We start from the raw sequence: 14,439 nt of genomic DNA, 5'->3' as shown, positions 1-14,439 counted from the left end.
TATGTGTCCAAGTTTCTGGGAATCAGATGACTTGACTTGCCTCGCTGTCGAACGAGGAAATTTCTTATTAAATCCCAGAATCAAGTTTGACCACCAAGAGAACAGAAGAAACCCAGTCGATCCGATCAGGTGGCTGTTGATCTGCTCACCGAGCTCACCGGGCAGTTGACTTGCAGACCTTTCGTTACTGTTCGGGGGAACCGTCATCCCCCCCCATACGACGCTGCTAATGTCTCCTCGAAAGATGACGAAACGTCTGTAGGTCAACTGCCCAAACTCGGCGAACAGCTCATCAGCCACCTAGTCAATTACCAATGAATTCACCCCATTTCCAAAACATTGCCAAGAAAAATTATACTCGCCTTACAACTCTACAAGCCAGTTAACTGCACAGTTCCTAGTTTGCAAGCTGGTTAGGAGTAGATGGCACTTGTTCTGGAAATCGTTAAACTATGTACAGATAAAGATCACAAAATGGTCTCACTTATTTGAACATTCGGATAGCCTGTCATTCAACTAAATACTACTCGGTGAAAGTAGAGTAACATTTTGACGAATTTGCTTTGCTCATCCACGTGCAACTCATCAGAATGTTGCTGCTGGAGCAAAATGTGTGTACAGAGCTACAAGTAACCAGTATATCGTAACAGACATATTTGTAATAAACTACCTTGTTCTGGTGAGAGCTTTAGTCTAGGGGTGTTTCCCTATTTGAGGAATTTCAAGGTTCCAGGGGATGAAGGAGTGTCCGACTGGGGACTGCACGGCGTTTGTTGTTGGCTCATATTTACCTCCATTCAGATCGTGCTCGCTATGCCACCTCCCGGGAGAAGTCAGCTAACCTGTACCACAAAGTGCTTTTTCCTGAGGAGACTACAGCGTTTTTAGATCATTCAAGCGCATTTAAAGGACCGGTCAGCCAAAATGTCCGACCGTGTTAGTACACATATCCACACAGTTTCTTGCTGCTATAACAAAGACAAAATCTAATCGACTGGTAAGTTGGACAGGAATATCCATGAACTGATGAGCAATTGAGATCGCCATGTCCGTGCGATTATTCAGGAGGCCGTATAGAAAAGAGATCGCTACAAGCGTCAACAACGTAGCCTACTAAGAAACCAGTTCATGTTAGTCTCTCATTCAAGAAGCTTATGAGAAGTTGCGAGTTGCAGTTGTACCCCAATACAACGGATAGCAAGATCGTTTCAACGAAAAGCTTGCTGCGTGAAAATTCGTGAGAACTAGACACTACATCGTGCTGTTCTGGAATTCGTTCTAAAATTCTTCCACTGTATATTCCATGTTCACCCCTGAACACGGAAGAATCACATGGTGAGACTCATATCGATTCACATGTTATTCACTGATCTGTTCTTGTTCAGTCGAAGACAACACAAACTAACGACTTCGTTATGATGGACATCTGTTATCACCCATTCCGGTGTTGTTATTATTCTCACCCAACTGATCAATGCGGTAGGGGAATTCGATAGATAGGTAAACAAAACACAAACACCTAAGGAACCTGGATGCATATGACATCATATTAAATGACCACATGGCGAACCAATCCGTTTTGAAACGCTTCTTCAACTGGCTAGATGCAGTGCAGAAGAATGACATGAGTAGGCAAAATAGTGCAGCAGCGAATGACGCGGTGTTTTTGTGGTTCTTACCTAACAGATCGATGCGGTGGGGGAATCTGGTAGATGGGGATGATGAATGGTGGTGGCGGTTGATCAGATGGTCGTTGATCTGCCCGCCGAGCTCGGCAACTGGCTTGCGAACGTTTCATCCCCAGTCGAGGAGACATCATCAGTGCACAGTTGAGTGGATGCTTCCTCCGTGCTTGGCTGTGTTTATATAGTTTCTGAAGACCATCTAATATCCTGTCATATGATTGGTTAGTTGGCATACGCCTTTATTGTAGTCTTATTGGCTGGATGGATGAGTTTCTTCAAGACACATCTTCGGTTTGGGATCTTTGTGTGGTCATAGTCCAGTCGGACAGCAGAAGCCTTAATTGGTTATAACAGCCGACATCTGAATAGCTTAGGGTAGCCGACACCTGGTGTTTTCGTGTCTTACCAATGTAGAGGAGTCATTCTGAGAGAACAACTTGGCGTCCCTCTGAACACATTCGCGAACACTATTCACCTTCTCTTAACGGTGGATCAGTGGAATCGCCGACTCTCGCGATCTGAGCCTACTTAGTCCCATCTGGTCAGCTGACCAGTCGGACCGATCAAGCATTCCGATTGGTTGACTGCATTCCATGGATTGCCACCCTAAATCGATGAGACGTCGGCTATTATCGGTAGCTGACTGTTGCTGTCCGGTTGTATAAACCTGAACTTGCGCGTCATTTCTTTGTGTGGTATTCAGGCATTTGGTGAAGCACTAAAAATAAATTCGCTTGCCATACGAATGTTTGGACTGCTCAATACCAGATAGCAGGAAAACCGTCTGTTTTTTTTTCAATGCATGCACGTGGCGTTTTCTGCTGCTTCAATTCTTGAGCGGGAAAGTATTGTGAGTAAACACTGGCACAGGGAAGCTATGTTTAAGGGAAGAAGAACTCAGCAGAAACAAGTTTTCAGCAAACTCTGTTAAGTACACTCCAGTACTTTGTTCTGCCTGTATAATCTTGTATTTGGAAAACGTGAACACCGATGTAACGGCTTCAAATGCATCCCACTTAAAGTTCTTCTAACGAAACATATTCTTACTCCTGAATGGTGATATTCGACGTTTCGCCTCATCAAAACAGCTCTCACACCCACACACACAGGAGTTCCAAGACGTATATGCCATAAACCTGCGCACGCCTTAAAGGTATGTTGCACTACTGTGTTTCTCTCTTATTGAATTCTGCATGAACCAGCCTTCTACTTGCATACGCGAATTCTGTCCACGTTAATACGTTTGTGAACTTGATGCTACAGTGTTAATCCAACTATTTTGGCGCTCCTCCTGTTTTCGGGCACCAGGTCAACAAAGCCGAAAATGACACTTGACTTAACGCCGTCCGACTATTCCCATGCGTTGTGTATCCGTTCACTGCACTACAGAAGCCAAAGAGCCGCGGAAATATGTAAACACAGGACATGTGACCGGAACCTATCTGCTGTAAGGTTCTCATCGAGTCCATGAAACCATCTCATTCAAATCGTCGATATTTCAATTGACTAACTACGTTTTGCCTGATGCGACTATCTCCCGGGTAGCGCTAAAAGTGAATAAACAACCAGTAGGACCCGAATCTCAGAGGCATGGAAATGTGAACACATAATTATTCAACCAGCATGACGTGCTGGCGTGTGATCCGATTAATCCTTCCAGAATGTGGTCTGGTATTCAGTCGAATTAGGGGCACTCATGTTCCACCATTATTACACTTTTGCGTCGTTAAACAGTGAGTATCTTACGTCAGTCAAACGCACCCATATTAATGCAGGACACGTGGTATTACGGATAGCCTTGGGCTTGTCCTAAATTACCCATGGGAAAGGATGAGCCCCACTAATGACCAAGAACTGTTCGTTATTTCGCTAGTTGTCACTACTTCCCAGCTCTGACACGAGGCGGTATAGATGTCCGTTTGCATGAATGCCACGGCCACGGATAGGCCGATTACTACCGGCCCAGTAACTCTGGAGCGAACAGGAATAGGGGCGTGTACACCGTGCAGTGGCGAAACATGAAATGCCGTCATCCCATCCATAGTACAATGTGCCTCGGCCTTAAATTACACTAGTTGAGCTAAGCTACGAGAGATGGACCACATCTGAAAGTGAGAAAGTCATACGCCAATGACCGTAAATTGCCTGCTACTCGGTATAACAGTGAAACGACTATTAAAAAAATGTGGAAACACAAGCTGATTCGGAACCAAACGTCCTCGGATGTCAATTGGCTAAGCTTAACTAATTGGTGTCTGACTGATATAACACTTCTGCTTGATCATCGTCTGAGCTCGCTGAGATTTGTGGTCACATTCCACAGTCCACCTTAAAATAGAACACCTGTGGAAAAGAGCGGATTCATACAAGTACAACATAATCACAAAAACTCAATTGTTCCGCGTTTTGAAACCAAATACATACAGAGGTTCCAGTAAATGTGAAAAAGAGATTTTAACTACACGACTACTTTTCGTAAGGAGGAACTCGGCATAACAAATCAGTGATTCCATTTAGTGTGCAATTGACAACCGATCACACGTGATAAACGTCCAACACATTCAGGAACAGGGATTTGCCATTGACCTATCAGCCCACTTTGCCGTTGTGCCCCCGTCGGCGCACTGCTGCCGTTCGCCGCAACCTCGAAAGTACAGCTCTAGTAGGCACTAGCGACCAGGAAATCAGTCAGGTGCATTCAATTTCCGTTACACCAAGAACAACAATGCGAATAACAACAATAACGGTAATAATGTAACATTCGAAAGAGGGGGAGACATGCTGTTATTTTCGTTCATTTGCATATCGTGAAAGCTATAAGGCAAAACCAATAGGAAAGCACTAGCCAATAGGTCCTTTTGGAAAAAATTCACTCATTGTTGCAGTCGGCGACTGCGACAGAGTCTTGGAATATGGTTTCTTGGTATATGATTTCCTCGCTTTTACGATCCAGAGCCAAAAGCACGATTGCCAGCAGGAGGGGAAGCAAACCACACGTGCAAACCACATAGGACCATCCGACCATGAATTCTGGTTCCTCGTCATCTTTGTAACCAAACTGTAGTGCATTGTGATTTGTTCGGTAGTAGAAACTGACGGGAAATAGGATGACGTTTGTCAACATACTGAACCCTGTAACAAACAAATTTCAAACGAAATTTCTCTTGAATGGAGAAAGCAGTGATCAACGTACACACATGCGTGCATGAGTCTATCAAGACGAAAATAATGGGGGGGGGAAGTAAACTTTAACCGATCTTAATATGTCGAACATGTAAGCAGTGGTACCGAGAGTAAGTTGGTAGGACTTTACGAATACAAAGCCTTGAGCTGTATTGAAAAGTCCTCTCATATGAACGACAATTCAAGTCGAATTAAAGTCAACACCGTCTCCGTAACTAGACCTTTGACGTACGTCTCCCCACCAGCATGCTTGTCTTTGCTCCCATTTTCCGCAGTTTATCACAGTTGCGAATCCTAGCCTGTCTATAGCAGCTGACTTCCCATATAAACTCGGGTTCGCTAAGAAAAGTCATACCCTCAGAGATATGAAAACTGATGAATCTTTTCGAGAGTGGTACACAAACTCCCCCCTAGTTAGGTCAATTTTGGAGAAGAGTATGGTTTGAGCTGTCCGAAACGATCGTACACTTCGTCATGGGTAATGCGGAATGCTGCTTTGACACTCTAGATCAGTGGTTTCTCTTTACAAGAGTCGTACTCGCCATCCGCTTTGATCGACCCATTCTGTGAGTTAATAGATTAACTGAATACAATTTATTCTGACAGACACGGTTGCAATTATTACCAATACGATTGTTTTAAGGACATCGAATATGCTTGACAAATTTACCATTAAGTAAGGGGCGAGCCAAAAGCCAGCCAGTTTAGTGAATCTGTGCAAATCAGAGAGTCAGAAGCAATCAGACGACTGTTGATCTTTTCACTGAGCTTGACAACAGGGATGCAAGCGCTTCGTCACCATAAGAGACATCATCACTAACCAGTTACCGAGCTTGACAAGTTAACTGCTAAGCTCAACAAACACCTGATTAACAATCAATAAATTTGTCTGAGCTACCAATATTTCGACACACTCAAGGTGTATTCCTAACCCAGTACTTTGCACGAGCGAAATACTTTGAAAAGCACACATAAAAACCAAATTTCTGTTTTTTTTTTAAAGAGTAACGGTGTCGACTAAGTAAGCTCAACAAACACCTGATTAACAATCAATAAATTTGTCTGAGCTACCAATATTTCGACACACTCAAGGTGTATTCCTAACCCAGTACTTTGCACGAGTGAAATACTTTGAAAAGCACACATAAAAACCAAATTTCTGTTTTTTTTTAAAGAGTAACGGTTGTCGACTAAGTGGTGTAAAACTTTCATTTGCAAATTAACTTAGCACCAGCCGGAAACCAAAATTAAACTCATATAAATCTCCAATTTATGACACTCTTCAACCGGATCTGCTGTACATAGAACATAGCATGCTTCATTTGGTACAATGTTCCAGCTGTCAAAGTAGTTACGTAGTATGATGAGGTGATTTATTGAGTTTTCATTTGACCTTTCCTCTTGTAATTGGGGTCAGTCCGTGTCAAGAGCTGTACAGCCGTTTCATCCGTATTGGAAATCGTCCACACTGCGCATCTCACGGATTCCAGATGCGTTATCTCACCTGAACCGTTTGCTTAAGTGACCGATCACCGGTGTGAATAGACAGGACATTGCTACACTCATTTTTTTCAACATGGGGTCCACATCTCATTGTGCCTCCTGAGACACGGCTTCTCAGGTGGGAGTTTCACATGTCGTGTGAAATATACTTAATTATGGTGCCGTATCCTGTCCTGGTGCGGATTAATCAAACTGATGATCATCCGCTCGTGATCAAGCGAGCTAGAAAGACGCGACAAGGGTGCTTGTGGGTCTAGCTGGACCGAATTTCAAGATACCGGGGTTGGAAATGTGCCCAACTCTTTGTAGCTTGGGTGCGTTAGGTGACGACCGATCAGGTGCCTGTTGAATTATTCGCCGAGCTTAAATGACAGTTTTGTGGAATATTGCTCTTTCTGCCAAACGGTGTTTTCTGTATCGATATATGATTTAACAGCAGCGCAAGTAGTTCGTCCTCTTTGACACAAACACGTTTGCTTGTTTCTTTGTCTTTCCCAGAAGAAGCGAATATGCAAGCAGAGTACCAAGTGGTTTGTGGACTAAATCAGAAACAGTAGACTAAGACGTTCAGAGCGGAACGCAAATCCTTTAGCGCGGGTTATGTGACACCCTGGTTATAATAAACCACGTTTTCCCGGCAACCTACCTTCCGAAAAACACATCTGAGCATCACGCCGAATTGAGACATAAACAGTGGGATTGATCCAGCGTTCTTGGCGAACCCCACTCAATATAAGTGTGAGAAATCGCAAACCCAGCTCCTCTTCAAAGGCTATTATAAGTGAAATGGAGTTGTCAATCAACGGTTAGTTGGAACAATACATCAGTATCTGTGATAAATTCACTTAAATTTGTTGATACCTCCAAATGCGCTCACAGCATTCACAAGACCACGGTCGAAATATGGCCATCTAACCCTGATTCCCTGGGATGAAGGTCAAATGAGAAGCTGACTATAACTGAATTCGAGAGAATCTGGTGAGCCCTTTCACTCGTTCCGCCATCCACGACTCAAAACAACTTATCCTTAAATTAAGCGTACTCACGCTTTAGGTCTGAGTGTGATGCTATATTAGCATCAGATTAGTTAATTCTGTAAGTAACTAGAGGCAACCCATCATGAAATTATCTTATAAGACGTTTACTAAGAAAGCTACTCTATGAGATTGTCCGAGAATAGACATTCAAACTTAACTGGATCTGCTTATATACACTTCCAAACGGGATTTGACAATGTCTGAAATAAAAAAACCGCCCAAACTGAGAGAGATAACGAGTACAGTTCAGCGGATGACTTCTAAATTGGAGGAACGGGCAAGGGACAAACGTGTCTGCTCAAGAGTAAAAGTTAGAATACAGAAACAACAGTAACACAACTTACATGCGATGCTGTTGAAACTCAGCACGGCTTTGTACAATTTATACTTGTGTTTCACGACCAAAGTGAGCAGGGCAGCGATCATGAGTATAACTCCAATCAGGGTTAAAGAAATGGCTACTGTATCCAGAACAAGGCATGTCCATTGCTCCCCTGATTAGAAAGAAAGTTTTGTTGACGTTTTATAGCAAATGAACCGAATAACGCAATTCTGTCCAACCGTTTTACCGGAAGCAACCGACCAAACAATGATCAATATAGCAATTTGTAAATGGGATATCTATCCAATTCGGAAGACCCAGAAACCGTGGTTTCGAAAAAATTTCTACTGCCATAAAAAGCTCCAGAATTCACTCAAGATTGACTGTACATTAATCATGATCACCATTCAGCGTGGGAAAATGAAGTTCAGAACAGTGCGTTCGATTGGTAAATGATAACGGACACCCGCCCAATTCCAGTCACAGCAGAGGGTGCACAGTTTGAAGTAAAGGTGACGAGATTTGGAAACTGTCGACGGCATCACATCGCCGTCATCGGATGATCGAAAGAGCTAGACGAGTTGCGAAGCTGTCATCATGTGTCAGAGTAGGATGAACTAGGAAGCAACATAAGCATCAAATTATCACGTCACTCAAGGACTCTGGACAAAGACATCTCATAGGTATCTGTTTTGTAAGCAATCGATGAAAAAGCTTAAGGCTGTCTGGAGAAATTTGTTTATGAATCCAGATCAAGCACCAGAATGCTTGTTTGTTGTGAAGCCAGCCAAGATTGCTCCGCACTTAGGAGCGTGTTTGAGCAGCAGTTATCGTTCTGGGATAACAAATCCTGCGACAGTGAACAAGCGCACTAACAAAACTATGGATGATGTCAACGGAAACACCCGTTTCCGTGTTTATCCTACTCATGGCAGTCTGGATGTGAGAAGAGAGCAACTAGGATGACGTGATAGGATCACAACTAGATACCTCAAAGTAGAAGTTCTGCAGGTAGAATGATTTTAGTGCAGAGCAGAGTTAGGAGTTATAAAATGTCCTGATGTTTTGACATATTCAGGAGGAAAACGTGCTCACCCCACTCTGTAACAGCCTCATTTCCAACTGTCGATGCGTTTCACAGTAACCGCACGTGCACTGGATCAGACAACCAGAGTTTATTAAGCCCCTTACCTAAATGGATTAACAAAACTTCATGATTAGCAAAGCTGATAGGCGCACGCTGACTACCACTGGTTAGAAACTGTCAGTCCACGGTAGATAACACAATGATCCAACATAGCCCGTTTACATCTGGCACTCACTATTTGCGATCAACGTGATTTTGCTCTTCGTTAATTTTCCTTTCTGAACCTCTTCATTGCGATCATCACAAGCCACGATCATTTTTTCACATTAAAATGTGGCAAGGTTTTCGTCTCGGAGCCAATCTTTTTCTCTCTGCCAATTCACTGACCAACTTGCTCTCCTATACGTACCGCCGCATGCCAGGCACATTGATTTACGTTCATGTGACCAACATTGTCTAGAAATTTGGAGACCTGACTAGTGCATTGAGAAATTCACATGAACCGCACAACCACAGCTTGTACATTTACAATCACACTTACAGTTTCATATGATGACTATCGATCTGAATTTAGCTCATGATCATACCATCTTCCAGCGCACTGACCTCTATCGAAAGTTGGGAGAATTTTTCAGAGTCGAGTCAGAACAATGTTCCTTCCTGTAATCGTTTCATACTACGCAGTGAGAATGCAAAACTTTGGTACAGTTGGATAGAATGCCTTCTCCCAACCAGTTTTTGCTCAAATACTAAGTCAGTGCAGAAAGAAAAAGCTTCATAAGAAAGAATAACCTAACTTTCGTGTAGTTCATGCGTCAGCTACGCCTATCGGAGAAACTGTTTGATTCTAAAATTGTTTTACTCTTCTACTTTTCAAGTGACCTTGGGTTTCATCTGACAGTCAGTGTGGAGAACACCAAGAGCTAAATGCTATCAGAAACGGGCGGTAGCCGGAATGAAGAAGACTGTACACAACTGATTCAACAGCTGTTCAGATCTTGTTATAATCAATCACCCTAGGTTGTGACCAAGAAGCCATAACACCAATACTTACGATCGAAAGTCGCCGGCAAACTTTTACACTGGATGCGCCGATTAAATTCTGCTTTCTTTCAGTGCGTTACCCATCGAACTGTTCCACAGATTAGTCAAGACACCCTACTTCCAACACCATATTAATAAACAACAATAATAATCGTTCAGCTGTAACACGCTTTCGGCGCCTAGCTGATTTAACACTCGAAGGAACTACGAGGATGTTGCCAGGTTGTTCAATCCTATACAGGACCCCTCAAGACGCCGAAGTGGGGTCCGAACAACCGAACTTCCGGTCGGTTAGCTCGCATTAGCAGACTGTATACACTGTTTTGAAGGGTGTACTGGCTGGAAAAGTTTCTTCACGGCTTAAGTTGACCCAGACAGTGAGACTTGGGAGTGTTGTTTGACTGGCGTGATTGCCATATTGTTTACGCCTCGCTGTATGTAACGGCATACGGTCACTTCCGCGCTAGTTTCATGCTACTAATGCATTTCCACGGTAGTATATCCTGGTTAAGTCCATTGAATGTTCCCCATTTTCAGGAAATTCACATCTCATCCAATCCGTTTATAATCAAAATCTGGATATATTGAAAATCCTTAGGCGGGAAATCACCCGGCAGAGTGCATCGAGCACAATGTAACAGTCCTTCGTTAGTCAGCAAATAATGGAACTCAGAATGAACAACCAGGCAACTGAAATTTTGTATTGCAGCACACCAAAGACTCGCACGCTTTCTGCCCCGAAATTCCTCGAAATTCCAGGGGCCGAATAAAATTTGGCCGCATTGGTGGGAAACCGCAATATTTTGTTGACCAATTCACCAACAGGCCTGACAAGATATGCAGAACGACGCTGTGCGGAACCCTTGACAAATCGCACAGCTTGATACCTACCGATCCCGTAACTAGAGACAACCTATCCAAAAGCTGTCCAGCAGATTTCAAGCATCCGTGGCCCTACCTGACTGGAAAATCCTGACAGGCGATCGACAGAACCAAAACAATTACTGGGTCGTCGGACCAACCAATTACATCACTAAAGAGTGAACATTTTCGCCAATTCAGATGTATGGAATTCAGACACCGACACGCCAACAGTATGCAGAGCCGTTGAACTCTAATATGGGCAAAACTCGGTTCAGTGCTTCCTCCCTTTGGTGTGAACTCACCAGGAAAGAAGGACGGCTGTTCAAACACAGAGCCTATCTGCATCAATCGGAACGATGAGCAGTCCAAATTTGCTGTCTTCAGGGCCCGCAAGAAACCAACCAATAGCGTGACTTGCTTATCTCAGCTTCAACTCACGCCATATTTGACTGTCACATCTAGACCAATTGTGCAGCCACTCGTAGGTTGACCACACAGCCATAGAGATACCAGTCAATCCTAGCTTCTCTTGGCCTTTGTGATTCCGACCAGTTCGTGACGTATGTCACCCATGGTGGTCGAAACGTTGAGCTATGAAAAAACTAAAACCAACGTTGTTTAACTGATCAACCTTGACAAATGTTACACGGAGCGCGCAATCTGTTCACCCGAATCGGTACCGATCACGGTTGGAGTATTTTAAAGTGGACTCAGTGCTGAAGTTCATTTCCAGTTTATTTTTTGCCTGCTGTCCTCTGAACGGGGAATAACAGGTTGGGGAAAGGATAATGCTTATGAGATGCAGTCGAGCCTTGGATCAAAAGAACCCCTATAGTGGCCGTTTTTCACCTCCCAGAGCTGTTTTCAACGAAACATGCAAAGCTTGCCTTTTATTCCAGCACAATGGAACTGTTAGTTGTCGGTCTTACTAGCTAGTAATTTCAGTTTGCTTTACAAACAGCTAATCTGCGCACACTAACCATGCCTTCCGTGATTTTTCAACTACACACCACTGCATGATATTTGTGGCCGTATGTTTCGAGTAAAAGTTATCTTTCAGCCTTCAGTGACTATCCATCATCTGTTCAGAGCACAGGTTTTTGCCAATGTGACGACGGGTCAAAATCTGAATTTCCTTGTTTCTACAGGAAACAGTTATCAAGAGCTAGCTTGTATCGGGTCATCTGACACACTGTAATACACCTGCAGACAGTGAAATCCATGTTTATCATAAACCTGTTCATGCCTCTCTGTGGCAGTCACGGAGATCCAATATATGCATTGGCATTGCACTTATGATATACTGTGTTCAGTACAGCTGTCCTGATCTGTTTGAATAAAGTTGAATAGGTAGGGGGCGGCAGTATGTGTCTGACAGAGATGTACAGACATTCGTGGTACCAGAGATTATTTATTTCCATAATCCGCAACTGAAGGGGCTTCTGTGGAGTTCCTTGGTGTCCTACAGCATATTTGATTAACCTATTTGAACGGTTCATGCAAAGCTGTAATCCACAGCCCAATCAGAAACAGGTCACCATAGCAACAAATCAAGTGACATCATCACCGAGCACAAGAACAGGAGAGTTCAAGTCCATAAGTTACCAAGTTAACCTTTGAGCAGAACACAGATCGGAGAAGCCCTTTGGAGACTTGGAATTATCCGAACTTTTGGTCCGAAATACTGTATCTACGGAAATGCAGCCGAGTTTTGTGACCATCATCCACATTATTAGTGCTGTTATTATTATTAGTAGTAGAATCGTCAACATTCTCGTCATCATGTCTATCACAACCATCCCCTTCCTCCTCCTCCTGCTCATCATCGTCATCACCTCCCCTTTATCATCACCCATTATTAGTGCTGTTATTATTATTAGTAGAATCGTCAACAGTCTCGTCATCATGTCCACCACAAACATCTCCCTCCTCCTCCTCATCGTCGTCATCACCATCATCCCCTTTATCATCACTTAGAACGACACCAGTCTGAGAGCATAGGTTCTCAAATTCAGCATAACTCCTTGACAGGTCGGTTGTAGCTGCGTGGTCCTAAAAGAGTGAGAAAGTTTTTCAATCCCAAAAACAGTGGTCTGGGGGAAGAATTGTCTTCAATGAACGTCAGCTGACCATTGAGATAAATTGATCGGAACAACAAAGGTGACCAATCAGCCAATCAAAACCAAGTAGAGTATTGTGACCTTGAAAACCCCCAGGGCTAGCAAATCACAAAGGCCAAATGAACAAGTGAAATGTGCTCTCAAGTTTCGTCGGAACGCGAAAGTGGTGACCGAATGAGCATATTCAAGTCTTCCGCTTGTGTAGGTCAAGATGACAGCAGGGACTATACAAAGCTCTCCCGCATACATAAATTCAACCTGTGAGGATGAACTGCAACTATCTCTGCTGTGCGAGTCATTCTGAATCTACTTGTACGTGATATTCTGATGCTGATGCGGCGTATAACACTAAACGCATCTTTATTTACTCATTGCTGTGAGCCCATAAGATGTATCAAGACGTTGTTGATAGTCCGCCTAAATCTCTTAGCTAGAAAAGATAAAAGATGTTCTAACCCGGGCTTAAAAAGCGTCCTCTTGGCCCTCCTGAGGCAGACAGTCCCACAAGAGCGAGGTTCGCCCACACTGAGGTGGTAAAAGGATGAAGCTAGTCTTTCAGAATTTATCATGGATTTGGATACCTGTGAAGGTTCTCCCGCACACAATGTGAACCAAGAGCGCTCTATTTAGCTTCTAACTTAACGTTACGGTAACTGGCATCGTGTTCAACTATTAGTATCTCGGGTGTTTATTGGTAGCACCTGATCTGTTCATCCAGCTTGCCAATTGGGTTGCAAAAGTCTCGCCACCATGCAAAGGAGCATCATCAGTTGGTGGCTCTTCCAATTCCACTTGCTTTTGTATAGTTTGCGAAGAGTAACTAATAACCGCAACATGATTGGTTTTTCGAGATGGGTAAGGATGTGATTTGGTTGGCCAGTTATGGATTCGGATGGCGTCGAGTGCAAGAAGACCCGAAATGGCCAATGAAATCACGTACTAACCAACCCACAAACATCCAGTCACGTTGCAGATAATACCCATTCTTCGGACCATATTTAGGCGCAAGCGAAATTCGAGGAATAGCCAGCCCAACCACGCACGGACGATATCGCCTTGCATGGTGACGAAGCGTTTGCAAAGCAACTGTTAAGCCCAGTGAACCGACCAGAAACGGGCTGGGAGGAGATCTTATCACCACTTCATCCGTCTGCAGGTACAATCTACCAGTAAAAAAGGAACTTCATGATAATTTCACATACATCTTGAGAATACTTAGTTGGATATTGTTTGCTTGGATGGCGTCACATCTACATCCCATAGTCTCAGTGAGTGATTGAAAAACACTGCCTCATCTGATAGATTTTGGGACTGGATTGGTTCAGGGCAACCAAAAGAATCATGAATGTCCTACTTAACTAAGAGACGAGAAACTGATATGATTCTAGCTGAATTGTGGAGCAGAGAGTTAAATCTTTTAGGAATAGAACGTAGTTGGACTACATGTTCGTACATCTTGGATGAACCATACTAAAAAGGAGTGCGATTTACTTTGTGTTTGATCTCATCGAATACCTGCTTCTTGATTTAATCTCTATCCACTCGTCTTTTGAGCACAGAGGTCAGCTTATTCCGTGTTGTGTACACAATATCT

General features: G+C 43.5%; 1 protein-coding gene across 1 annotated transcript in view; it reads right to left on the bottom strand.

Annotated features, from left to right (window-relative positions):
• Positions 1–4,033: 4,033 nt before the first annotated feature.
• T265_00871 (hypothetical protein) overlaps positions 4,034–14,439 on the bottom strand; it is a gene marked incomplete at both ends in the record, with an annotated part of 36,114 nt that continues 25,708 nt past the window's right edge. The window contains 3 exons of the mRNA XM_009164766.1: positions 4,034–4,817; positions 7,018–7,143; positions 7,753–7,902. Of these exons, the coding sequence (XP_009163030.1) occupies positions 4,555–4,817; positions 7,018–7,143; positions 7,753–7,902 (539 nt within the window). The remainder of the gene's footprint in view (positions 4,818–7,017; positions 7,144–7,752; positions 7,903–14,439) is intronic.

Source organism: Opisthorchis viverrini, assembly GCF_000715545.1.
Source record: "Opisthorchis viverrini unplaced genomic scaffold opera_v5_9, whole genome shotgun sequence".
NCBI lineage: Eukaryota > Metazoa > Platyhelminthes > Trematoda > Opisthorchiida > Opisthorchiidae > Opisthorchis > Opisthorchis viverrini.
The sequence above is the reverse complement of the archived record's forward strand: the minus strand, read 5'-3'. Positions and strand labels throughout refer to the sequence as shown.